This window comes from Microcaecilia unicolor, chromosome 11 (assembly GCF_901765095.1).
Source record: "Microcaecilia unicolor chromosome 11, aMicUni1.1, whole genome shotgun sequence".
Lineage (NCBI taxonomy): Eukaryota > Metazoa > Chordata > Amphibia > Gymnophiona > Siphonopidae > Microcaecilia > Microcaecilia unicolor.
In genome coordinates, this window is record NC_044041.1 from 175,767,090 (window position 1) to 175,794,294 (window position 27,205).

Below are 27,205 nucleotides of genomic sequence, written 5' to 3' on the forward strand. Positions count from 1 at the left end.
AGTGATACATTTTGGAATGGCTACAGGAATATTGTACATTATATTGTACAGATGTGCCATTATAAGTTTTCTGATACATTATATACACAAAGTATTTCAATTTGTTAGCGCTTTGTAAATTTGCATAATTTGATCACTGGATCCCTCACATTTTATATGTTTTTATGTATTGATAGCTTTATAATTTTAGACGCATATTTATTATTTGCACATCATTTTAGCACTGACCCCTGAGGCAGCCCATGAGTGGGTGAAATTTGTTTCAAAAAGGATTATTTATTTGTTCTTAGGACTTTGTATGCAATCTATTTTTATTTTTTTGTTTTGTTTTTGTGGCAGTAGTATCATAAGTGTCATAGGTGGTTTTTATAAAATGGAAAATACAGTCTTTTATGGATGAAATGAGATTAGGTAGCTGCAACTGTAGAGTATTTGAATGAGGATCAGAGCTCTGGTATCAGGATTATCAGGTTAAGGTAATAATGAAGCATTTGTAATTAAATTTTATGTATCCTGGCTCATCAACATGGAACTCTGGTAAACTTTCCGCCTCACAATATCTAATAACTTAATGTTCTTCCCTGGGGGCACATTAAACTTAATTATCTCTGAGGTAACTATTAGAATAATCTAAAATAGCCAAACTTGACAGATGAGGGAACAATGTCATCATGTCCCCAAAACAAGTCTAACCATTTGGATACTGTCTGAATAAAGATGTCTTCCACAAACCAAGCTGATGATCCTGTAGTATTTGCTCAGTGGGTAATGAAAGAGGTTATTTGGGAGTTCTTTGGATGGACTGGAAATCATCCTGGTTTGGAGGGGGAGGGCAGTTTCTCAGACGTCAGAGCTATGAATTTAGTCAATTTCAGAAAAAAAAAGGTTGAGTTACCTTCCTATTCAGATAGCTTATTTTGGTGTGGAGGTGTAATGGGCGAAGACCTGCCCTTCTTCCCTAGCAGGGAAGGGGAATTAAGGGAATACTGACAAGAGCAGCATGGAGAATGTGGTGGTGAGGGCACTTCAGAGAAAACTAGTTGCTGTGTAGAGGGTCAGATTGGATGCCTTGATAGTAGCATTTCAGAACTCTCTTTTAAAAATTATGGTAACAGTAGGAATGTGGAATTGTTGTCAACATTGCTTGCAGCCTGAAGTACTTGTGGATGTGACAGGGAGAAAGCAGTCATGAAGAGCATTCAGGTGAAGGAGGATTCCCTGAAGGGAAGTGTTGCCTCTTACCAGGACTATGTGAGGTCATAGAATGCTTAGAATAAGTATTATTGTATGCATCTCAGGCAGCAATTTCTCCCCAAATCAATCTAGTCAGATTTGCTGATGAAATTTGACTTGGCACATTCCCAAGGTGTGTGCTTGTTTGTTTCTTCTTAGATGACTTATTTGCCAAAAATGAAAACTGCAACAATGTGGGGGAGGTGTAGCTCCTGTGAGCTGGAAAGTAGAGGCTGGCCAAACGACGATCCAACACAGGAATAGGTGCTGCTAACCTTTATTGTTTATAGTTTTAAGATGTATTTACCACAATATTCCTTTATGTATAATTTATTTATTGCATTTGTATCCCACATTTTCCCACCTTTTTGCAGGCTCAATGTGGCTTACATGGTACCGTAATCGGCATTAACAGATTTTGGTATGAACAAATGCAAGCTGCGATTAATATCAAGGTGATATTATGTAGAGTGAGATACGTGTATGGTAAAGACAATTGGGGAGAACTTAGAGGGAAAGGAAGAGTTAGGATATATCCGTTACTATCTTTGGTTGTGTCGCAGATGTCCAGGTTTTTTATGTTGGGTCGGTGGGGTATGCCCTTCTGAACAGTTCTGCTTTTAGTGCTTTCCAGAAATTCATGTGGTCGAGTGTGGTTTTTACTACTTTTGGTAGTGCATTCCACAATTGTGCGCTCAGGTAGGAAAAGCTGGAAGCATAGGTTGCTTTGTATTTGATTCCTTTGCTGCTTGGGTAATGGAGGTTTAGGTATGATCGTGCTGATTTTATGGTGTTTCTGGGCGGATGAGGTCTGTCATGTATCCCAGTGCCTCTCCGTAGATGATTTTGTGAACTGTCATGCAGATTTTGAATGCTATACGTTCCTTAATTGGAAGCCAGTGCAGTTTTTCTCAGAGTGATTTGGCGCTGTCAAAACGTTTTTCCATATATAAGCCGTGCTGCTGTGTTTTGGGTGGTTTGAAGTTTCTTTATGATTTGTTCTTTGCATCCCGCATGGATTCTGTTACAGTAGTCTGTGTGGCTTAGTACCGTTGATTGCACAAGGTTGCGAAATATTTTCCTCGGGAAGAATGGTTTCACACGTTTTAGTTTCCACATTGAGAGAAACATTTTCTTTATGGTGAATTTAGCTTGGGACTCTAGTTGGAGGTTTCGGTCGATTGCTACTCTGAGAATTTTCAGGCTGTCTGAAATAGGGAGGGTGTATCCTGGGGTGTTAATGTTTGTGGGTTTGTATGCGTTGTATTGAGATGAGATGATGAGACAGTGTGCTTTTTCTGTGTTGAGTTTTAGTTGGAATGCATTTGCCCATGTGTTCATAATGTTTAAACTGAACTTGTTTTTATTGGTGATTTCTGCTAAATCATGTTTGTAGGGGATGTATAGTGTGATGTCATCAGCGTAAATGAATGGATTAAGGCCATGTGTAGATAAGGCTTTGGCTAGTGGGACCATCATGAGGTTGAAAAGGATCGGCGATAGTGGGGATCCTTGTGGTACTCCGCAGTCTGGTTTCCAGGGTGACGATATGTTGGTGCTTGATTTCACTTGGTATGTTCTGGTGGTTAGAAAGCCCTTAATCCAGTTAAGAGTGTTACCACCGATTCTAAAATAGTCTAGGAGTCTTAGCAAGATATTATGGTTAACTATGTCGAATGCGCTGGACATGTCAAATTGAAGGAGGAGAATGCTTTTGCCTGTAGCTATCTCCTGTTTGAATTTGGATATGAGAGTGAGTAGTACTGTTTCGGTGCTATGTTGTGATCGGAATCCTGATTGTGACTCATGTAGTATAGTGAATTTGTTTATGTGGTCGTTGAGTTGTTTGGTTACCAGTCCTTCCATGAGTTTGACTACTAATGGGATGGATGCTACTGGGCAGTAGTTGGTGATGTCGTTTTTTTTTTTTTCTTGATGTCTTTTGGTATTGGGGTGAGCCTTTTTCTTTAGGCAAAATACCCCGCTGAAGCATGAAATTTAGATGGGATGTGAGATCTGTTATGAAGCGGTGGGGGGCAGACTGTATTAGGTAGCTGGGGCAGATGACCAATTGACAATGGCTTTTGGAGTATTTTTTGATTGCCTGAGTAACTATGTTGGCACTGAGGAGAGCGAAGTTTGTCCATAATCGGTCTGCCGGGTATTCGCCAGGGGTGGGGTCCAGCCCATTTATGAAGTTTTCTATTTCCGTGTTGTCCAGAGGTAGGGTTTTGCGTAGATTAATAATTTTTTTGTTGAAATATTTAGCAAGATTGTCTACAGATGGGATGTCTGTGTTGGTTGTGGTGACCAGTGTTGTGTCTAGTAACTCATTCACGAGATGGTATAGTTTCTTCGTGTTGTTGCAGTCCGGCCCGATTTTGGTTTTGTAATATGACCTTTTGGTCTGTCTTATTGCATATTTGTATTTCCTTTCTATCTGTTTCCATGCGTTGAGTGTGTGTTCATCTTTTATTTTTTTCCATACGCGTTCTAGTCTTCTTGATTGTGTTTTTATTTAAATTCTTCATTGAACCACGGTACCGAGTTGTATCTGCGTGAGGTTCTTGTTTGTAGGGGTGCTATTGTGTCTAGTATGTACCTGCATCTTTTGTCCCAGACTGAAAGATAGTGAATGGAGTCCGTTTGTGTTGTCCAGTCGTTATTGTATATCTGTTGCCAGAAAGTATCCGGGTCTATTTGGCCTCTCGTGGTGTGGGTTATGTGTTCTCGTGTGTGGAGAGCCTTTTTTCCATCATTTTATGGATAGGTTTAATTTATTGTGGTTGGTCCATGGTATTTCTGTCCATTTGGTTTGTGTTATGGTTAGGTTCTGGTCAGTGGATAGTTTGTATGAGATGAGGTCGAGTGTATGGCCCTTCGAGTGGGTTGTTTGCATGTTTGGCCATGTTAGATTGCATAAGTGAAGGAAATCTTTACAGTCTCGTGCATTTGTGGAGTTTCTGTCTTCTAGGTGGAGGTTAATGTCTCCTAATAGTAGTATGTTGGAGTAACACACACACACACACACATATATATGTTTATTTTGGAGTGTTTGTTTTGTTTTATTATTACTAGTTGTTTTTCATACATTTCAGTCCTTTTACATAGTTTAAGACGTGTGTGTGTGTATATATCTTTTGCTTTTTTTTTGTTTTACATAAATATATTTCAGACTATTATTGTGACCCCTGAAATAGGCGGTTTGTGCTGCTGAAACATGGACAGTGTCAGGTCCTTAACAACAACTAATAAAGGTTTTTAGCATCTATTCCTGTGTTGGATTGTCCTTTGGCCAGCCTCTACTTTCTTCTGCTTGTGTTGTTTCAGCGTAGAGGTGCTTCCTGTTTGCTGGACCACAAGCCCTAGAAACCTGAGATGTCATCAATGAGATGAATATCCCAAACGACCAGGGCGTTTAACTTTCTTTTGCTTAGCACTGTGGGACTGTAGCACTGGAGGACTGCTGAAGTGAAATGACTCTACTCATGAAAGTGGCTCACATGGCCCCTTAGGGGAAAGAGAATTACTTGCAGATATGCCAGAAAGAAAAAAAGTCTTAGTTCTGAGCAAAAATTTAGTACTGGTAGTTGTGAGAAGAGATGGGAAAGATACACATCTGCTTGCAAACTATGGAGAAACAAGACTGATCTGAAGGAGGCAGAGCCTAGGATAGGTGGGAGTACTTGTGCATGCTCAGAGCCCCCAACATAAAAAAAAGGGAATCCTTACGCTACAGGACAGCAGTGCACACGGAACCGGGACGTCACCAACAAGTGTGCCTGCATTTCCCCTGCTAGTCAACAAAAAAAGTATTTTTCACTCAGTGTGCAATTAAGCTGTGAAATTTGTTGAAGATGTGGTCAAGGCTAGAGAATGATATGGGGATGGGGACAGAGCCCATGGGGATGGGACGGGAACAAACTTTGTCCCTGTGTCATTTTCTACTTTGAAGCCTGTTAATGAACTGGACTGTTATTTATGTTTGAGAGATGCAGACGATATTTTGATTTTTTTGGAAAAACAAGCAAACATGCTGGCCACGACTAGCAAAATTTGCATGGGGGATCCTGTACATTCCTGCTACCAGCACATCTTCTAAGAAGACATCTTCTATTGCAGGAAGGACTGTGGAGGACAGGAGAGCTAGACTGAATCCTGAGATGATCGATGACTTATTATTCATCCACAGATTTAAAAAATCATAACAGTGCTTTATATGGCATATTTCTCCCTCGCTAGGGAATACAGAGCGGGTTGTATTTTGTACCCCTGGATATTTTAACAGGATGGATTAGGATTCCTTGGGGTAGGAGAAGTCAGCTATTGTTGGGGTTGGAAGGGTAGAGGGTGATGGTGGGGGAGAGTGTTATTATATTTGCTCGCTGTTGTTACTGTTTTCTATTTGTGAAAAAACACAACAGTTGCACAGCATATTGTTTGTTTGTTTTTTTGTTACATTTGTACCCCGCGCTTTCCCACTCATGGCAGGCTCAATGCAGCTTACATGGGGCAATGGAGGGTTAAGTGACTTGCCCAGAGTCACAAGGAGCTGCCTGTGCCTGAAGTGGGAATCGAACTCAGTTCCTCAGGACCAAAGTCCACCACCCTAACCACTAGGCCACTCCTCCACATTGTTGCTTTTTACACTTCAATAAAAAGATTAAAATATAAAATCTAAGTGTTCAAGGCTTCTGCAGATGAGGACAGAGACCATAGGGATGGTGCGGGAATAGGGCCAGAACCTGTGGGGATGGGGACAAACTTTGCCCCCATGTCATTCTCTAGTCAAGGCTGCTAGCATAACTGGGTGTTAGACAAGTTCCTAGAGGAAAACTCCATAAAATATTATTATTAACCTTGGGAAAGCTGTAAGCTTACCTCTTGAATAGATTTCCTCCTTGTGGTCCTACCAGGTACTTGTGACCTGGTTTTGGGTCCTAGTCAGAGTCAGGGAACTGGTTTTGATGGACCTTTTGAATTGACCTAGTACTGCAAACCTTAGGATCCTCAGAAAGAAGCTCTTGTTTGCAAGGGTCACTCGAGTTGTCTGGGTCGAGATGATGAAGAAAAATGACCCCTTCCAAAACAATTAACACATGCATTCCACTCCTGGTTATGTTTTGAAACTGAGTATTTAGTTTAAGTTTTGGGGTTTTTTTCTTGTTGTTTTTTTGTTTTCTTTGTAAAAAAGGGAGGGGAGGAAAAATCAACCTGATTCCATGCTACATTTTTAGAAAGAGAAGCAATTTAATTTACACAGAAGTACTAAATGTACATAATTCTTTTAAAAAATCATTATACACAATAAATACAGTACAAAAATTATCATAATAGTACTATATTTTGCTTAGGACTGTGATAGCATTCACTGGAACCAGCAAGGGAGGGGCAGGAAAGAGAAAATAAAAACCCTTGATTTTTGTCTGTAGCTGTTAACCAGGTTAAAGGGTAGGGGTATAGGGGAGAGCGTATTTCCTGTAGCTCCTTCCAAACAGTAAGATTTCTGGGTGGGGTGGGGGATACAGCTGTGAAAAATGGATGAAGGGTAGAGGGTGAGAAGTGTCCCCAAAGACATTTTCATGAACCCCTTAGCAACATGTAAACAAAAGACTTGTGGGCAGATATATGTGCAAAGGGCTTGTTAAAAAAAAATAATAATAATAATAAAAAAGATTGTTTCTAAACATTCAAAACTTGTATTAAATTTTTAAGTTTTCCCATGGAGTGCAGACAGTTATCACAAAGGAAGGGGATGTTCCTGCCATGCCTCTATTCCATTTCTTTCTCTGGCAGAACACACAACAAACCTTTTCTCCTCGTGGCGCAAACGGCCAATACGTTTTTCTTTTTTAACCCTGGTAGAATAAGGCGATAGTTATTGCTATTAAACTGTCACACAGCAGGCTGCTGTCAAGATGAGCTGTCAGCACTATCCTGTGTGCATTTAAAAAAAAAAAAGGATGGATTGATTGATCCGGTCTTGTTTTTATCCCACTACATATAAGAATGCTATTTTGATGCCCTTAAGAAGCAGGAACTACAATTCCATGTAGATTAGGCAGGCTGGCTAGGAAGGGGTAAAACTAAAGATCGGATCAACCTGTCCTAAAGAGAGGAGTCAGCTGACAGCTGTAGTAAGCAGGGCCTATCCTGACCCCTGAAATTAGTTCTGTAAGGCCTCATAGTCAATTGTGAGGGATGGGGTGGTAGGCAATAAGGACCGAGGCAGACAAGGGGATGGAGACTCTGCAAGCTTCCAATCCTGCATATGAAAAACAAATCAGTGCAGTGGATGCATGTTGCTCGCTAGATTTCAGCCTAATACTCTATCAGTATCAATTTTAACTCCCTGACTGTACAAAGTGACGCCCTCCCCCCAGCAATGACTGCAGAAGAAAGGTAAATAACACAATATCTTTCCTTCCGGGTGGAGTGCAGCGGAATTCAGAGAAACCAACCAAGGGTTCTTCCAGAAACCAGACTCTTAATTTTTCCTAAGTTAACTGAAAATTGGGGGGGGGGGGGGTAGTCAGGAGGTGAATAAAGTTAGCAGCATGCTCGGCATGTGCATAAAAAAAGAAAGAAAGCAGGCAGAGCATGTTCCACTGCCAACACTGTACTTCAAAACCAGTCCGAATCTCTGGAGCTGCCTAGCTCTAGGGAAAATTGCCCGATAACACTTATTATAAAGCACCCTCTTTCTTCATCGTTTGCCCTCCCCCCCCCCCCCAAAAAAAAAAAATGCTTTCCGTCAAGTAACATGGTTATGATCTTTTTACTTGCTAATACTGTGACAAAGTACGGAAAGCTTTTAATTAAACAAATTTAAAAAAAAAATAACAAAAAACTTTGAAGCCCCTATACTAATCATGCATAATGACTGGTGACTGAATGCTGTTTCAGCTGGCTGCAGCCTTTTACCACCTCACTTCCACCGAGACTGTTCAAAGCCTGAACGCCTTGTGTGGAGAACCCCTTGGGTTACAACGTCTTTAAGGGTCCTGTACAGATAGAAAATCTCTCAATGGGTGTGAATATAAACTGTCAGAAAGACCAGTGAGTGAGCAACAAATTCACATTTTCTAGAGGTTATACACAGACCATTAGAAGGGTGACTGCCTGACCCCAGGATCACCCGCGCATTTTCATTTCATCCCAAGTTGCATTAACTGAAAAGATATGTTTGTTCCTGTGGCTTGGAAAAGCAGGAGTGGAAAATCAATCCTCCGAGGATGGCCAGATAAAACTATCCAAGTATGGGCAGAGATCATTGGGCCATGGTGAGAGGACTGAGATAAATACACACACTTCTCACCCACTCAGCTACCCAGCAAGGAAATCTTTTAGCCCTCACTACACTGCAAGTCTGTAAATAAATCCAAGGTGATCTCACGCCTCTACATCTTAAGGGACAAAATCCTGAGGGACTGAGATGGTTAATGATAACAACCACTATCACCAGATTACTGTCTTTGGTTTTGTTCCCAAATACATTTGTCGCAGCAACGTCTGGCACTTTTCTAGACAACTGTAAAACATCTGGTGATATCCAACAGTCCGAACGCAAAAATACTACTCAATGTATTCTTCCGCTTATGCCTCAGTGAGGCGGGTTTCTGGAAGTTGTCACAGAAGGGGCAATTATGTGTATGATGGGGTGGCAGACACAGCCTGAAGCTCTCTGATTCCATATGCATGCTTTTCCCTTATTTTAGAGAATGCAATGTATGACTGGATCGGATACAATAATCATATCATACATTGCCTGCCTAGACAGCTCTGGACACCACAGACGGGAAGGAACTGCACTGGGAAACAGGATTGGCAAGGAGAGTGGGATCCAGCATCATTTATCTCCTGCACTGCTGCACTTAATAGTTTCTGGAGCACTTTTGGGGTCTGTGACATAAGGGTTCTATATCTAATTTCTCCTTTTTGTTCGTGTTTACACACCCAGTGAATGGACCCAGCACTGATGTGCTAAGCATACTGTAGGGATGTGGTTGGGAACAGGCTGAGCCTGGCCAGGGTTTGTTTCTCAAAGCATTTGTACATTCTACATTTCTTAGGACAACTGGAAGAACAAGTCGGAGAAGATAAGCTGAACATAGGAGCAAAGGGGGAATGAGACAACCAGAGCTGATGAACAAAAATGTACTCTCCGTCGCCAAAATAAACGTGGCACTGCAACAAAGATGGAAGAAAATTTCAGTGAGGAAAAGGGAGAGTAGCTTCCATTTCAGCTCGCTGTGACTTTGTGCAAAAAGAAAAAAGAAAGAAAGAAAAAAAAAGGACAATTATATATGGCAAAGTGTGGCTTAGTAACTTGTTGGCCGTTTCATTGGTATGCCCAGACCTCTAAGGCAAAATGAGCAGGGGGCCCAAGCCACTGGAAACACAGTAAATAAGCACCGTACAGTTCCTCTCACCCACAGCTAGATACAGCGGACAAGGTGTCATGGGCCTAATACTCAATACCACTTTTGATTCCCCAATCTTCCTCCCCTACTAAATGTAGTTCTTGGAACACTTCTTCCCCCTGGTACAACCATCCCCAAGTGTGGTTTCCTGCCAGGCCCAATCCCTTCTCTCTGCTCAGCTCCACCAGACACTCTGCAGAGATACTCTTAGCTGTCTGCTCAATAACAAGTAAACATATCTGGTAGTTTCCACATAATATTTTGAATCTCTTTGCTTTCCCCTAGGTATATCCCCTCACTCAACAAGCAATGAAAGGAACACCCCAGACTTGTTGCTTGAATAACTTATACTTAAAAAAAATAATTAATAATAATAAAATAAACACTACATATCTTTTTAATTTTGATTTTCCTTCCCTACTGTGCTGTAGGGCCCTTCAGATGCCCAACCCCTGTTGGAATGACATGTCAGTCAATATAAAAGCTGGAGGAAGGGGAAGCTGAGGGGATCCATCATTAATCTCTCACAGAATCTACGCTATCTATGGACCATCCACAAACACTTGGGATGCTTTTCTCCTCTGTTGATATTGTATTTTTTATTGGTGGGGAGGGGGAATGTGACAAGCGCTGTACAAGACACAGATGAGGCCTGCTCCCCCTCCCACACCCACCTTCTGCAGTGCTGCATCCTGAGGAACACATTCTGGTGTGGTTGCAAGTGCACCACAACTGGTGCCCAAGCGTTTGGCTGATAAGCACTCGATTCTTGGGTCCATGGGGCCCCCCCACCAAAACTTTACTCAGCAGATATTTCCTGCTGCTACTCTGTGGTGTGTCCCTGTTATCTATTTACCGTCCTGGTGCCGAGGCCGCCATTGTGACTGGGGGGGAGGTAACTGTCTGTACGATGGACAGGTGAGGAGAATGGGGGAGAAGAGGAGTTGTAGGAGGAGGAAGGTGTCCGGGTGTTTGGGCCCCCAGCCTGCGGCTGCTGCAGGTTCAGTATGCTCTCGATGGCACTCTGGAGGTGTTCATTTAGGGAGTCATCCTGAGGGCTGTCGCTGGAGAAGCTGGCATTGTCAACGTCACGTGACTCAGACTTCCTGCGCTTGGGGGGTAAGGGAACCTCCCAGGCTGCAGCGCTGTTGTCAGGGGGCTCTGTTTTGATGATGCGGTGGTAAAACTCATCCTCAGCCTCAGCGAGTTCCTTCATAAGGCCACTGGTGGAGTCCTCAATCTTGGGCGCTGGGCTGCCCTGCATCACCAGCGAGCGGGCGTCACCCCGATTGAAAAATAAGACCTTTGAGCTCTCATCTGGCCTGTTTTTGTCGGCCAACATGGAAGGGCTCCCATGGGTTTTATGAGAGGTGATCACGCTCCTAGAACCATCCCCTTGATTAAGGGGCAGGGTGGGGGCTCTCTCAGTCTTTGGAATCACCCCCTTGGAACAGGAATCTGTAGCCTTATCTGCCACAAAAGCGTCTACATTCTCCCGGTAAGTTTTCCTAAGCGGTAGCCGGCAATAGGAAACAACAGATTTTTTCTCCATGGGTGCTGAGCTTGTGTGGTCTAGGGTGCCATTCATCTGTCCAGCTGTGGTAGTGGCCGTTGATGGTTGTTCAGTTTTGATGGCTGTGCACCCAGGTGGTGGGGGTGGCTGGTGGATGGGGTCTAGGGCAGTGTTATGGACCACCTTGCTGAGGCCTGCTTCTTGCTTAATCTTGAGTTTCAGTCCAATCCGACTCCGGGCCTCATACGTTTTGATCGGGGGCTTGCTTCTCGATGGCAGAGCATCCTCGTCACCATCCAGGATTGGCGACGCTTTGGCCCACGTGACAGAAGGAGAGCCACCACTGTGTTTGATGACAAGTTTGGTTGGGTTGATCTGTGTGGCTGTCTGCAAAGGAGGTAATCTCAAATTCTCACTTGTTGGAACCAAGTTGGACGAGGAAGCAGGGACTAAGGAGGTGGTGAAGCTCTGAGATCGAGAAGTGGAGGAAACGTACTCATCTGTGGAGGAAAAAAACCCAACAATTACCAGGAGGAAATTATCACAGGCAACGGTGGCCATGAGGAAAAAACCCAACAATTACCAGGAGGAAATTATCACAGGCAACGGTGGCCATGTTTAAGACTTAACATTTCATTGTCTTTTACATCCAACTTCAATGTGATGCTCAACTCATTTTATGTCGTTCCCTCATCACATCAAATTTAACATTCATACTCTATCTCCACCTCTGCCAACCACTGACGTGGTCACATTTCCCTACTGATTCTTCTGTACTCTTCCTGCTTTTACTTAGGACTTCTACAGTTTGTATTGTTATACTATAGATTTTTGGTGTTAGAGAGTCACAAACAGGAATTTTCAGCTTTCAAGCACATTTATCTCATGCATATTCATTGCAAAATCTTTATTTACATGCTTCAAAATGTATATTAAACTACCATGAAAGTATAAAACCGCTGTTCTTCACTAGGTTAGGTGAAGAACAGCACTATGAAGACATGATTTCATGGTATTTTAATATAAATTTTGAAGCATGTAATAAAGATTTTGGAAAAATGTATAGTTGTGGTATTATATTACAGTAAATAGATTACAACTATATTGAAATTTATTTACCTATGTTTTGTGAAGATGCATATTCGTTGTGGATACCCTGAAAACCAGAGTGGCTGGGTGGGTCCTGGATTGAGAACCCCTGCTTTAAGCAAACAGGGGGAAGGGGCACCCTCTTTATCTTTACATTGTATCTCACATTATTAGCCTAACAGGTCCACTCAAAATAGTTTCCCAATATATTTTTAAATAGTAAGTAAATATTTAGAAAACATATTGTAATATACATTAAATACATATTCGTAAACTTTTATATTTTACAATTTCTTTTACACATTTATGCCAGCTTTGACCTGAAGGTTTTAATCTAAGTGATGTAAGAAATGAAGCAAGATGAAAAGGTCAGGTCACAGGCATAATGGCAGAGAGTAAAGGTCTGGGATTTGGGGGAGAGAGAGAAGAGAGGTAAACAAATGAAAGGAAGATGCTAAGTTGTGCTCAAGACTTTAAAGAACTGACTTTGTGTTAACAAGACTTTGTAGAACTGAGGAAATCCATCAACCCAAATAAACTTTTCTTCGCTTCGCATTTTCCCTTCTGGACATTTTGACTTTTTCTCCTGAACTTTCATTCCTTGTTCCTTGCATTGTCTGTTATTTCTTTTGAAAGCATAGTCTTTGGTGTCAGAGCACAGGTGGACCACTACGGTCTTCAAGGGCCACAGCCTAGCTGGATTTTCAATATTTCTACAATGAATATGCATGAGGTCTACTTCCACACAGTGGAAGTAGTACATGTAAATCAATCTTATGCATATTCATTGTGAAGATCTTGACAAGCCGACTAGGTTGTGGCCCTCAAAGACTGTGGTGGGGATTAACTTTATAAACACAGAAATCTCTTGGAAATGGTGGCATCGCTACAGATGGGCCTGAGTTGGCACAGGCCCACCCAGCAGCAGCACCCCATATCAACATCTCTCCTCCTCCACGACATCCTGGCATCTGCCCGCCCGTCGCTGAACCCCGTCCCTCCCTGGTGTACCTCACAGGCATCCCCGGTGCCTGCAGTGATACAATTATTGCTGTCTGCAGGGCTGGAAGTACACCGGGGAGAGATGGGGTTCATAGATGGGTGGGCAGATGCCGGGACACCGTGGAGGAGAGATGTTGATTTGGGGTAGGTGAAAAAATCTATAATTTTTTTTTAATATCTCGGGGGGGGGGGGGGGGGGAAGCTGTGGAGTGTCATGCCATGGAAGGGCTCATCTGAGTTAGCTCTGGGCTACACCACTGCTTGGAAAATGGACTATAAGTATCACTACTTTAGGTCACATGACATCACAACAGACAAAGGCACTTGAAGACCAAATAGCCCATTCACTCTGCCCAGTAAGGTGGTTTGGGTTGTAACTGCTATGCCATTGAGGTCACTCCCCTCCTATGTCCCAGGAGCCAGGTGATCTTCTTCCCAATCAAAGTTAGGGCCTGAACTAAACTTGTCCCAGTTAGTTGTGCTCTTGAGTCAAACGCTGTCCAAACAGTATGGAGAAATCTAAGTACTGAACTCAAGGTGAATCAGCACAAGCTGTCATCAACCAACTTGGATTGACCATTATCCCACAATTGTTTATCCCAAACTCGAAGGCTGAGCAAAATAGAAACATATAAGCAATGCTAGGAGAAAAATGAATGACAAACCTGGCTTCTCCTTGGCCAGCTGCTTGTCTAGGGACAGTGCTGTTTTCTCTTCTTGAATAAACATCCTGTCAATCATCACCATCTCGGCAGATGGACTCACTCTCTGCAGGTCAGAGAAATGAAATCAGAAAGGTGGAACTGGCACAGGAACACATGCGACACATTCAGGTTCAGCAAATTTATTGCTCTGACATCACACTCATTCAGCATTTTTGAAGCTAGGACCTGGTAAAGTGCCTACCTTGCAAAGCTACGGAACTGGAGGATTCTGTAACCCCTACCTGCTCTCCCCCCCCCCCCCAAACATACTGTGTAACTTTCAGCAATCCTTTAATCTCCTCCACAGCCATAATAGGAATAGAACAAGGATGTGCTTTGAGTAGGACTAGCTTAACAACAGAGAAAAATACAAAGAAACCAAACCACTGCGCTAGCAATTTGCACAGAGAGCAAGGGAATACAAAAACAATAAGCAATAATAAATACTTGAATCATCATCATGAACTGAAATTGAAAAAACTTTAATTCAAAAAATGCGTAACAAGCACACTAGACTATATAGTTTAGCTTATTAAAATTTAATATACTGCCTTTTACAAGGTCAAAGCGGACTACAATTATTAAAATCTCTCAATAGAAACATGCAAAGGAACTACAACAAAATAAAGAATAGGATCCAATGCTGTTGTCTAGAAGGCAGCCAGCCTGTTGCATCAAATCAGTCAGAGTAGGTTACAGAAAACAGACGAGTCTTTAAAGCCAACTTAACGCAGGAGTAAGACTACTCTGAGCGAAGTGCAAATGGAAGTGAATTCTATAAGGATGGACTGAGAAAAAAGAATGCAGAGCGATGGGTTGACTGGAGTCTAGAGAGGGCAAAAGCAGTTGCTGATTAGCAGAAGAGCGAAGGGTGTATGGAACAATTAAGTAGAAATGTACCTGTGAAAAGAGAACTTTGTGGGTCAATGAGAGAATTTTGTATTGCGCGTGAAAAGGGAAGCCAATTATATTGTTTAAGACGTGGCGTTATAAGGTCAAAACGACGAGTCCCAGAAAGAAGATGAATAGCAGTATTTTGAATGGATTGTAATTTCTGAAGAAGAGAAGGAGAGAGGCCATCTTAAGAGACATTAAAATAATCCAGTTTGGATGATACCAAGGTGTGAAGAAGTAAAGCATCAGTGTCAAGAAAAGGATGGATAGTATGAATTGAACGCAGTGAGGAAAAGCAAGATCTTACTGCAACAGACAGAGAGAGAGAGAGAGAGAGAAAGAAAGAAAGAAAGAAAGTTGGGAATCTAGAATAACAAAAATGAGTAGCATCAACTTGTCCTCGTGTACTGTAATCCATTAAAAATGACCATATGTTTCAGCATTAAGCCTGCCTCAGGGGACTTGACTTGTTTACAGTTGATGCCCGACAAAGACAGCCTAAAGAAGTTATTATGTTTGGGCAGTGAGATCTAAGGGAAGAAAAGAGAAATGCAAATCAAGAACATCACACACAATGAAAGGGAAGTAAACTAATGTAGAAATTAAAATAAATGAAGGTTTGCCCTTCTTTAATATACTAAACAGCTTAAGAGATCTAAAAGTTCTATTTTATTCAGGGGCTGAAATAAAGCAAAATAGCAATTAATTAAAAAAATCTAAAATATTTTTAAAAATATGTATTAAAAATAGATAGTAGATATACTTCCCTTGTTTGCACCCCCATCTAATGCCAGCCCTGGACTTCAGCTACTAATACATCATTGCATCCTCGGCAGGTGGTCTTTAGGGAAAGGCATAGTGAAGAAACCTTGATAACTGCATTGTTGAGTGAAGTCTATGAGATACTGGATAATGGGAATATTGCGCTAGCTTCAGCTTTTGATCTGATTGACCCATTTTTGTTATTGTAGCGTCTTAAAGATATAGATATCACAGGAATTCTCTTGCAATGGTTTTCTTTTTTGAGTAATAGGAAATTTCAAGTTTCTTTTAATTCATTTAACTCTCAAAAATTCCAATTACATAAGTACATAAGCATCGCCATGCTGGGACAGACCAAGGGTCCATCGAGCCCAGCACCAAAAGCGGCCAAAAGAACAAACAATTTGTCCCGCCCATCCCAGAAATAGTGGATTTTTCCCACGTCCATTCAATAACATTCTATAGCCTTTTCCTCCGGGAAGCCATCCAACCCCTTTTAAAATTCTGCTAAGTCAATCGCCATAACCACTTTTTCCGGCAACGAATTCCAGAGTCTAACTACGCGTTGAGTGAAGAAAAATTTCCTCAGATTCATTCTAAATTTACTACACTGCTGCTTCATCGCTGTGAGTGTGAGGTGCCACAGGGTTCGGCCCTTTCCCTGATGTTGTTCAATATATTTCTTAGTTCACTTCTTACTTTGATATAAAGTTTTGGTTTAAGTGTTTTTCTGTTATGCGGATATTTTAATAGTTCTAAGAGTAAGTCCAACTACTTTGGATTTGACTATATTACAAGATTGCTTAAAGGCAGTTTTGGGTTGGTTAGGAGCCCATCATTTAGGGGCCCTTTTTCCAAGTTGCGGGAGCCATTTTTCCCACACGCCAAGGTCCTTTTTACCGCAGCAGGTAAAAAGAACTCTTACCACATGGTGACGGGGAGCCCTTACCGCCACTCATTGAGGTGGCGTTAAGGGCTCCCTCGCTAACCCGGCAGCGCACGGCGATGCCCAATTATCGCCATGCAAGCCATTTCTGGTGGTTTTCTTTTTCCCCCGGAAATAGGCGCACGCTTGGGGAAGGGCTACTACTGGCGGCTGCGTTGGGCTGGCTGTAGTCCCGAAAGAGTGAGCAGTAAGCCCGCATAGGCCCCTTAGTTTTGGATGTGCATAAAACCAGAGTATGTTGGATCACAGATAAATCTCTCTTGTCTGTCCCTTTCTCCTCTACTGCTAATTCTAGACTCCGTTCCTTTTATCTCGCTGCACTTCACGCCTGGAATAGACTTCCCGAGCCTGTACGTCTAGCCCCTTCTTTAGCCGTTTTCAAGTCCAAACTCAAAACCCACCTCTTTACCACTGCTTTTGACTCCTAACTCACTTACCCTGTCCTTTGTCCTCACCTCTTTATTCCCTTACCCTTAATTGTTCTGTCTGTTTAAGTGTCTTATCTAGATTGTAAGCTCTTTGAGCAGGGACTGTCTTCTGTGTATGGTGTACAGCGCTGTGTATGCCTTGTAGCGCTATAGAAATGGTAAGTAGATAGATAGATAGATAGATCACAGAGCATCACGATTATCCCACAGTTATACCTACCTTGTTTGGGATATCTACACCACCAGTAGAATGTTTTAAGTATCTTGGGGTTCTTATTGACTCAAAATTAGTATTTCAGGATCAAGTTACCAAGGTTTTGAGAGAAAGCTTTGCTGTTTTGTGTAAATTACACTCATTGAAGTATTTATTTATTTCACTGTTCATCTCACAGATTATAGCAATGTTATCTATGCAGATGTTTGGAATCAATATGAAGAGACTGCAAACTCTTCAAAACACTGCAGTGAGGTTGTTGGATAATATGCGTAAATTTGATCACGCCACTCCATTATTTAGGCATTATCATTGGTTGCCCATCAATATAGCATTCAATTTAAAATACTCGGAGTAACTATCGACCGCAACCTCACCCTCGAGAGCCAAGTAAAAACGGTAATACAGAAAATGTTCTACTCAATGTGGAAACTCAAACAAATAAAACCTTTCTTCCCGAGGGACACTTTTCGCAAACTAGTACAATCAATGGTCCTAAGCCATGCAGACTACTGCAACAGAATCTATGCGGGATGCAAAGAACAACTCACTAAAAACCTCCAGACTGCCCAAAACACAGCAGCTAGACTGATATATGGTAAAGCACGAATCGACAGTGCTAAACTCCTTCAAGAAAAGCTGCACTGGCTCCCAATCAAAGAACGGAACATCTTCAAAATCTGCACCTTAGTCCACAAAATCATCTACGGCATAGTTCCAGGATACATGACAGACCTCACTGATCTACCAACTAGAAACAGACTCAGATCAGCATGATCATACCTAAACCTACATTACCCAAACTGCAAAGGGCTAAAATACAAAACAACTCACGCATATAACTTCTCCTACATAAGCGCACAACTATGGAATGGACTCCCGCATGCAGTGAAAACAATACATGACCACCTAAACCTCAGGAAATCATTGAAAACCCACCTCTTCAAAAAAGTTTATCCCACCGACCCAACATAAATCCCCACACCCAGCAACACAAGATAATCTATGATCGTACTGGACAAATTACTATCCTCGACTCCATGACGCCTAAAACACTTCTACCTGTGACCATAACACAACCTTGTATTTGTTATCAACCGTAATGGCAATCGCCACTACGATACTTTGTAAGCCACATTAAGCCTGCAAATAGGTGGGAAAATGTGGGGTATAAATGTAACAAATAATATTAATAATAATAATAAAATACATTAGCACAAAGTTTTTAAGAACGTCAACCACTTTAAGTACCTTTGCAATACCGTATGTAATCAGTAGGATTCTAAAATCATTGCAGGATTTTAGGATGGTTGTGCCTCATATATGTTCAAAGTTAGATGGGAGTCAACAAGAGACAGCCTTTCCTTTGTGTGGCACCATATTTATGGCATGAACTCCCTAAATATTTGCGTTCTGTCATAAGTTTCAGAGTATGCTTAAAAGTTTTTTTTTTGTCATGCATTCAAGGTTTCTGAGGAGGGGGAGGTAAAGACTTATTGATTAATCTGCAATGGATAGGAGGTGAACGTCTGTATGTAAAAGTTCTAAGTGTGAATGGGATAGGTCTGTCCTATTTTAATAATGGAGTTCCTTTCTTTTGAAATATCATATCATGAATTTTTTAAATTCCTGATTGTTAACCGCTGTGATCTGAAGAAGCCAGGAGGTATATAAAACTGTAACAAACAAACATCAACATTGTACAACTATAGTAAAAAAAGCTATAAACAGAAAAGGGGACATAAGTAAACCATAAATGTAATGCAGAGGATTTTTCTCTACTTCCTTCTATAGTATAATCTTCTTAGCTCTTTTTCTATTATGATGCTGTATAATTGCGTTGTTTGCTTGTATTTTGGCTTAGGCTTATGGTACTGTAAACTGCTTTGATTTTGTCTAGAAGAGCAGTATAGTAAATGTATCAACAAACATACATAAAATAGCCCTAACATACCAAGTCTCCAATATAACAATTTGCAATACACCACAAAGCACCCGATTATATTGCCTATAAAAGGTCCTAGCAATAAACCAATAGAATCAATAGTACAAAAACTGCCTTCATGTTACTATGGCTGTGTAACAGCCAAGAATATATCAAATGGAGATACACAGGGGACCCATACATAAGAAAACCTCAAAGAATAATTTACTAGCTCTGCACCTCGTAGTGCAGGCTATCACCTTTGTCTTTAATCTAATCTACTCTGCTTAATCCCAACAATTGGTCCAAAATGGTTTACAAAAGAAAACAAATTACAATAAAAAAGAGAAATTATTACAAGGCTAAATTAAATATTTTGAAATAAATACGCTTTTGTTTACGAAAAACAACAGGACGATACCCGGGTTCGAAAAGATACAGCATTCGAAATATAACCTGCTTGACAGAAAAAAGACCTTTCATATATTCTTGTGTATAATAGATTTAAATGATGAAAAATGTAAAATAGAATTATCTTTCAATGTAGATGAATGTCTAGCCAAGTAATGAAAGATCAGAGAGAAGCTAAGGAGATGAACCTTCCTGAATCTTAAAAACAAAACAAGCTAATTAAAACTCCACATGGCAGCCAATGAACGGAACAACAAAGAGGTATAACACACTAGTAACTTTTTTGTCTAAAGATTAACCTAGCGGATGTGTTTTGTAATAGTTGATTCTTTTAAAACAGTTTTGAAAGCAGAAGCTCTAAACCGCAGGTGAATACAAAGTGAAAGTACTACGGAAGCAATCACATCACAAACATATAGAAAATAACTTTCTGAACCATCCCACCATTATAAAGTAGATAGAGGAGTCTCTACTTTGACTGTTGCCTTTAAATGCTAAATTTTCTCTCCATTTCATAATGATCGACAGGTAGAATGAGATACTTTGCAAACCTTTTAAAAAGACCTTAAAAAAAATGCTTAAAAAACCCTATTTTATGTATACAATCTGTCCAGTATTTCTCTCCTTCCCCCTGGTCTCCAACATCATTCCTCTCCCTGTCACCTCTCCTGCAAGGTCCTTCCTTCCTCACCTTCTTCTTCCAGGTCGGTGACACTGTGATCTACACAACACAAGAAGCATCGCAGTCAGCTGTTGTTTAAGGTCCTGTGCCAGCTGACCGTGATGCTTCTGGTGTTACTTATTTATTAGGATTTATTTACTGCCTTTTTGAAAGAATTCACTCAAAGCGGTGTACAGTAAGAATAAATCAAACATAAGCAATAGACAATTACACCAGTAAAAATATTCAAATAACAATACAAAGTATGGCATAGTATACTACTTACAATGTCAACACAATACCTAATAGAACATTTTCATAGACAGCGTAGGGTATAAACAAAGATGGAACATATAGATTGGTAAGAAAGTAAGGGAAGTTAGAGAATAAGATGACTAATTTAAAGAAAGATGCAAATGAGGTCAGAGAGATGGTTAAATATTATCTCAGTTACGGTAGGAGTGGATAAACATGTCCTGCTGCAGTATGTACAGCCTGTGTCACTCCTTGTATGTGAGAGTGAGACTAACAAGTTAGTTACTTCCATTAAAGGCCTGGTTGAAGAGCTTACACCTGCTTCCAGAAGTAGAGATAGTCTTGAGTTAAGTGGAGCCTTTCAGGGAGAGCATTCCAGAGCATGTGGGCTACTCTGGAGAAGGCTTGCTTGTTGTGGGTATCACATTGTGTAACGTTTTTTGGAGAGGGTGTGGTTAGGAATCACAGTGTCGCCGACCCGGGAGAGGAAAGTAAGGAAGAAAAAACCTTGCAGGAAAGGTGAAAGGAGGAAGAAAGATGCTGGAGATTTGGGGGGGGGAGGGGGAGAGAGAAATGCTGGATGCCACAGGAGAGGGTTGAGAGGTAATGACGGAGAAAAATGCTGGACACCATGGGAAGACAACCAGGATATAGGTATAATTTATGGTTCTGCTCTACCTCAACCATAAACCAACACCCAATTTTGCATGTAATTTTTTGGAAAAAAATGTCTGTTTATATATATATGGTATTATTCATCTATTTATTGCTTTTTCATTGGTTTTGTATCCCCTTGCTTATTAGCTTAACAATCATATCACAGCCTTCACCAGGGATCAACAACTCATTCTCACACAGGCTAAGGAACTTGTACTATGCAGTAATGATTTGAAGCTGTGCTCCTCAGGTTTCTGAGTACATTATGTAGATCCTTCAATTCCCTCAAGGAGAAAAAGCTCTCTCAGGACACAGAATTCTTGAGTTTTCTGAATACCTTACCCTCGACTCTTCTAAGAGCAGCAATCGATACTTGTTCAGCATGGCCTGTGTACGTTTCAGCAGCTGTGTAGAAACCACTTCAAACTCTTCGTCCACTGCATAGTGAGAGAAGGAGGGAAGAGCAGAAAGGCAGAAATTACACTTTTAAAACAATGGTGGAGAGTGTAATGTATTTTATTTCAAAGGAAACAAGTCATTTTACAAGTACTGAAATACATGAGTTTAAATTCTTGAAAAATATTAAGGAATAAAACAATCTTTTCCATAAATACAGGCTATAGAACCAGAAGTCACGAAATGAAGTTGCAAGGAGGGACACTTAAAAGCAACACAGGGAAATACTTTTTTCATGGAGAGGGGTGATGGATGCTTGGAATGTTCTTCCACAAAAAAGTGGTGGACTCAAAAACAGTGAAAGAATTCATAACAGTGTGGGATAAACCCAGGTTCCAAAAATTGGAGGGGGGGAGGGAGAGTACAGAGCATTTCCACTCACAGTGAAACTTAAATAACATTCATACTTATACAAGAAAAAAAAAGGCATGGGGTGGGGGGTAGACTGTATCAAGCATCAGTTACAACCCTAAATACAAGGGGGGGGAAGCTGCACAGAGACACAGGTACAACCCTGGCTGCCTTTCTGGGTAGATCAGACGGGCAATACTGATCCTTTATCTGCCGTCATTTACTATGGTTCTATTAAGATAAGATTAGTAAGAAAGAGTGGCAAGTAGCATCAGCTCTTATTTTGGATATTCTTGTTTTTCCCTCATTTTCTCAAGCTGCATGTTCGAATTTAGGCCGATCATCATTTTGCCTCAACGTTCACAAAAAAAATTCCACACATCTGCAGGCTGGCCTTTTCCCTGCAGCTTTGTTCTGGAAGCTACTGGCCGCTTTTTTTTTGCGCTGAAAAGCATGCTTACCTTTTCTGTAATCTGCGGAGGATGGTAGCATCCCCTGATAGACGTGGTAAGGAAGGAGTCTCTGCAAAGCATCTTCAAAGGAGCGGAATGATGTCTTGTAGTCAGGACGCAGCACTGCTCCCTGGTGTTTATGCAGCTGTTCCAGAAAACTAGAGAGAGCACAAATGAGCTAAACATGCAGTTTATGTGGACTGGGGAACTTCAATGGCCCCCACACCCCCCATTTGTTTTGAGAACAAAAATATTTTCGAGGTAGGAAGAGATGCATATTTTTGACACAGGGCCACTGAGAGCACCTGCAGTGCTCCCCTAGTCGACGGTCGTCTGTCTTCTCGCCTGCGCTCGTGCTCTTGTGTGTTGACCAGGACCCGGGTTAGCGTGTTAATGTTTTATTTCCTCTGCCGCCGAAGATACTTCCTGCCACGTCCCCTCCTGTGGCAGAAACAGGAAGTACATCAGGAGGAGGTGGGACGAGACAGGAAGAAGGGCCTGTGGCGGCACAGAAAACTGAGGGGTCCTTTTACAAAAGCGTGTTGAAAAATGGCTTGTGGTAGTGTAGGCGTGGGTTTTGGGCACGCGCTGATCCATTTTTTAGCACGCTTGTAAAAAAAGGCCTTTTAAAAAATTTTGCCGACAATGGACGTGCGGCAAAATGAAAATTGCCGTGCGTCCATTTTGGGTCTGAGACCTTACCGCCAGCCATTGACCTAGTGGTAAAGACTCACACAGTAACTGGGAGGTAATGACCTATGTGTGCCAAATGCCACTTGGCGCCGGTCCATTATGCGCACCCGAAAATAAAAAGTCTTTTTCAGACGCGCATATCAGATGCGTGCCGAAAATGAAATTACTGCAAGAGCCACGCAGTAGTCGGGCGGTAACTCCATTTTGAAGCACATAGATGCTTATGTGGCTTAGTACAAGGACCCCTGAATGCGTTAATGTGCTAACCTGGGTCCCGGTTGGCACACACGAGCAGGTGACCAGTGCAGCCTGAGCCTTTTTCTGCCTGCCTGGCACCGGAAGCCTTGCCGATGCAGCAGCGCCGCCCCCCCCCCTTGGAGTTCAGGCCCAGGGAATCTTGCCCCTCCCTCTTGGCAACCCTGTTTTGAGATGTAGAAATAGAACAGGGGTGTCCCATGATATCACGTAGCAAATGTGTCCGAAAACATGCTGGTTTATTTATAAAACGACACAACGTCACTGACGCCATAAAATCAATGGATGCTGAGCAAATATCTCAGGTAAAGCACAACTGTAGTTAAGACAGATGCTAAAAATCTCTTACCAGGCCTCCTTGCTGGGCTGTAGGGCAGGAGTCTTTTTCAGGTTCCCGAGCTTACTGTCATACTGATTTGGGGGGTGGGGGGGGGGGGGGGGGGGGGGGGTGGGGAGACAAATCAAGGGAGAACTGGTGAAATTTGTTTCATTTACTTATTTTTACAAAGCATCATGAATGTTCCATCTATAACCACCACCGCACAGGATGTAAATGAAATGTGCCTTAGGAGTGATGTATGCATGAACACATAGGAGCCAACGTTTCAAAATTATTGGGGGTGCTAAGCCCAATGAAAATAACCCCTCCCTGGACACATACAAGGAATTTTCTCAATATTGGGGGTGCTCAAGCACCCATAGCACCCACAGAGTCGGCTCCAATGCATGAACATTGTACTAATATTCTAAAAGGGCTTGGGAGAGGCTCCCTCTACTGGACATACTCTATTACTGACATTAATCCTGGTTCATTAAAACAGAGACTTAAGCAATTACTGGGTTAGAGCACTGTGGAAAAGTAGAACCAGTGACAGGATATATAGCACACATTTAACAGACCATAACTATTGCTCTTTTTAAGTATAATTTGCCCTGCCAAACTGCGCTACCTAGCTCCCATGAGCAAGTCTATGCCACTGGGTCTCTGTAGCTGAAACAGTGAAGCACTAACCAGATAGGGGGCCCCTCTCAGAGGCTGCTGAATGTAAGCCTTTTAAGCAACAGATGAGCGCATAGCAAACTCTCCTCCCCCCCCCCCCCCCCCCCAAACATAGACTCTTCCCTGTTTTATGCTGGACTATGAGCTCACCTGCTGCTGGGTCTGGACTGGTGCCACCTGCATGAGCTGCGAGGTTCCCTTCCCAAGCACCTGGATCTGTAAAGGACCCTTGCCGAGGCTCAGGCCTGTAACTGAGCTGATCACGCCAGGCTTTCCCTGAACAATAAAACATGTTTCTTTCACTTACATGAGTAAGGCCAAAAAAAAAAAAAAAGATTGTATAACAGAGTGACCAAGAGGGTCATGGATTTGATATACCACCTTTCCGTGGTACAATCGAAGGAGTCTTAAGCTTTCACTCAAGTATTGTGTTTTTTAATCTAGTTTTATATCCTCTGTAAATAGATTTCCAGACTAGAGCAGGGAATCTCAAACCAGTCCTCAGGAAAAACCCAGCCAGTCAGGTGTTCCAGATAGCCACAATGAACATACATGAGATAAGTTTGAATGCATTAACTCCACTGCATACAAATCTCTCTCATGCATGTTCATTACGGGTATCCTAATTGGCTAGGCATGTCCAAGCACTGGGTTGAGAACCACTAGCCTACAGAAGTAATTTAACAACATTTTATATAAACAAATAATAGAAAAAGAACTTCACATTTTGGATCATATGCATGCTTTTCTCTCTACTGAAATCTCAGAACATCCTTTCCCCATAAGAAAACTGATCAAGGCTCTCACATTTTATCTTTATCACACAGAGGAAAGGAAGCATATATAATACGTAAGATCTCATTAGCATTAAAACCATCTCTGTATGATGTCTGCTTTAGAACCTTATCTGCTAGGAGCAGAAGATCAGGACTGACAATTCTGGTGATGATAAGAAGCTATATAGAAATTACAAATAAATTGCTTACCCATAACACAAGTTCTCTGAAGACAGCAATTTGTCAGTCACACACATGAGTTACATGACCATGCTTGGTTGAATGGATTCTTCCTGAGCTTTCTGGAAAGGTGTAAAAGCCTTTCACTCCTCAAGTTTAGTAGTACCAAGTTGCCGTGGACTTGTGGCTTCCCTCAGTTCTACGTAATGCTGACTAGGAGAACAACTCTTAACATGAGGAGGGTGGGTTTGTGCAACTGGTAAACTGCTATTTTAAGAGAATGTCTGATGCTGCTAATCAATTTTGCATTCTCTGAAAATAAGCAAGTCAGTCACACATATGGGATTCACTAGCTAATAGCTGCCTTCAACAACAACAAAAAAAAAAAATGACCACCACCAACAAATGAACTTTTTTTGGACGAGGAAACTTTTCTTTGGTAATTTTTAATTCTTAAAACATCTGAATTTATAATTTTAAGTTATAAAATAGACCGTAGAAGGAATGAAGGTGGGCTCTAACCCTCAAAGAAGCTGTAGACAGCAGAAGGTCCAGAAACACTACCCCAGAAAGACCATATCTAGAAAGCAATTACATGTCTGAAGTACAAACCACAGCCTTGCAATCTCCTCAAAGAAGGGGGGGAGGGGGAGGAGGGTGTTTGAATTTTGAACGTGAAAACTAGTGAATACAAAGAAATGGGGTTTCCATCTATATGGTGATAAGCACCTCCAGCAATGAGGTGACCCCTAACAGAGTCTTAAACCAGACTGAAAATATAGAAAGAATTTGGATACTTTTGGGGGTGAACAACAGAAAGGTATCTAGGGCTCTACCTTCTTGCAGCGTGATCTACAATGGGATGGAAGGACACAGAAGGATATCAGGGGAGGGAATTTGAATACAGGGCTACCTCCTTTTGTCTTCTGGCCACTTTAACTTCTTTTTCTGATACTGATACATGCTTATATTCCGCAACAATCTTTAAATTCAGTGCAGATGCATCAAGAGAAGAGTTTCATACAAACTCAAAGTATTACAAACGAAAGAAAATACTAAGAATAGTAATACCCAGCACGTATAATCAGTCCAAGATTAGTAAAAAAATATTTATTCAAAAAGAACATTTTCAGCTGTTTCCTAAAAGTCATGTATTCTGAAATAACTCTAATCCCAGTCAGGACAGAGTTCTAAACTTGGACTGCCAGATACTGGAAAGCAGCTGAAAAAAATCAGTTTGGAACCAATGCCTCGTAGAGATGGAAACTGTAAAAGCAACAGGTTTCTTGAAAAAAAATATCTTTAGATCTAGACAGTACTCTTACTAAGTCTTTCATATACAAAGGAGCGTCTCCATACATTATTTTAAACACAAAAACATTCAGTTTGAAATGCAATCGAGCCTCCACTGACAACCAGTGCAACCTAAACAACTTAGGCAAGCTTTTTCAAACCTATGAACTGAATAGATGAGGCAAGCTTTCGCGTTTCGGATCGTTTGCATTGTTCTCAATAAGGACTTGGAACAACCCAGATAAATACTGTTACAATAGTCTAGTTTCAGAAAAAGAGAAAGCTGACTTAGATTCTAGCGTCTTTCACTAGGATTGTGGTGAACATCATCAGTCTAAAAACCTCATAGTGTATTTTTTCAAATGTGTTTTTATTTATTAAATTTTAATCCTTAGTTTAAAACATATATTTGTTACTTATATATTTGTTTCAATTTTTTTTGCTGAAAGTAGCATTCATTTATTGTTTACTTCATAATCCCTTTGTATTGAACTTATTTCTAAAAGGATTAAAATTTAATAAAAACAGATTTGAAAATTTTGAAAAAATACACTACGAGGTTTTTAGATCGATGATCACCACCACAGTGGAGGAGAGCATTGGTCTTGCAATCAAATCCCATTGCTACTCCTT

The 27,205-nt window shown here is 41.3% G+C and overlaps 1 protein-coding gene across 4 annotated transcripts in view; it reads right to left on the minus strand.

The window, feature by feature from the left end:
* Positions 1-7,189: 7,189 nt before the first annotated feature.
* The window catches only part of BICRA (BRD4 interacting chromatin remodeling complex associated protein), a 226,838-nt gene continuing 206,822 nt past the window's right edge, over positions 7,190-27,205 (minus strand). For all 4 annotated transcript variants that reach the window (XM_030218086.1, XM_030218085.1, XM_030218083.1 and 1 more), the window contains 6 exons: positions 24,474-24,599; positions 23,673-23,734; positions 22,385-22,533; positions 21,459-21,553; positions 13,926-14,028; positions 7,190-11,669 (listed from right to left, as the gene is read on the minus strand). In XM_030218086.1, the coding sequence (XP_030073946.1) occupies positions 10,501-11,669; positions 13,926-14,028; positions 21,459-21,553; positions 22,385-22,533; positions 23,673-23,734; positions 24,474-24,599 (1,704 nt within the window). In that variant the 3' untranslated portion in view covers positions 7,190-10,500. The remainder of the gene's footprint in view (positions 11,670-13,925; positions 14,029-21,458; positions 21,554-22,384; positions 22,534-23,672; positions 23,735-24,473; positions 24,600-27,205) is intronic.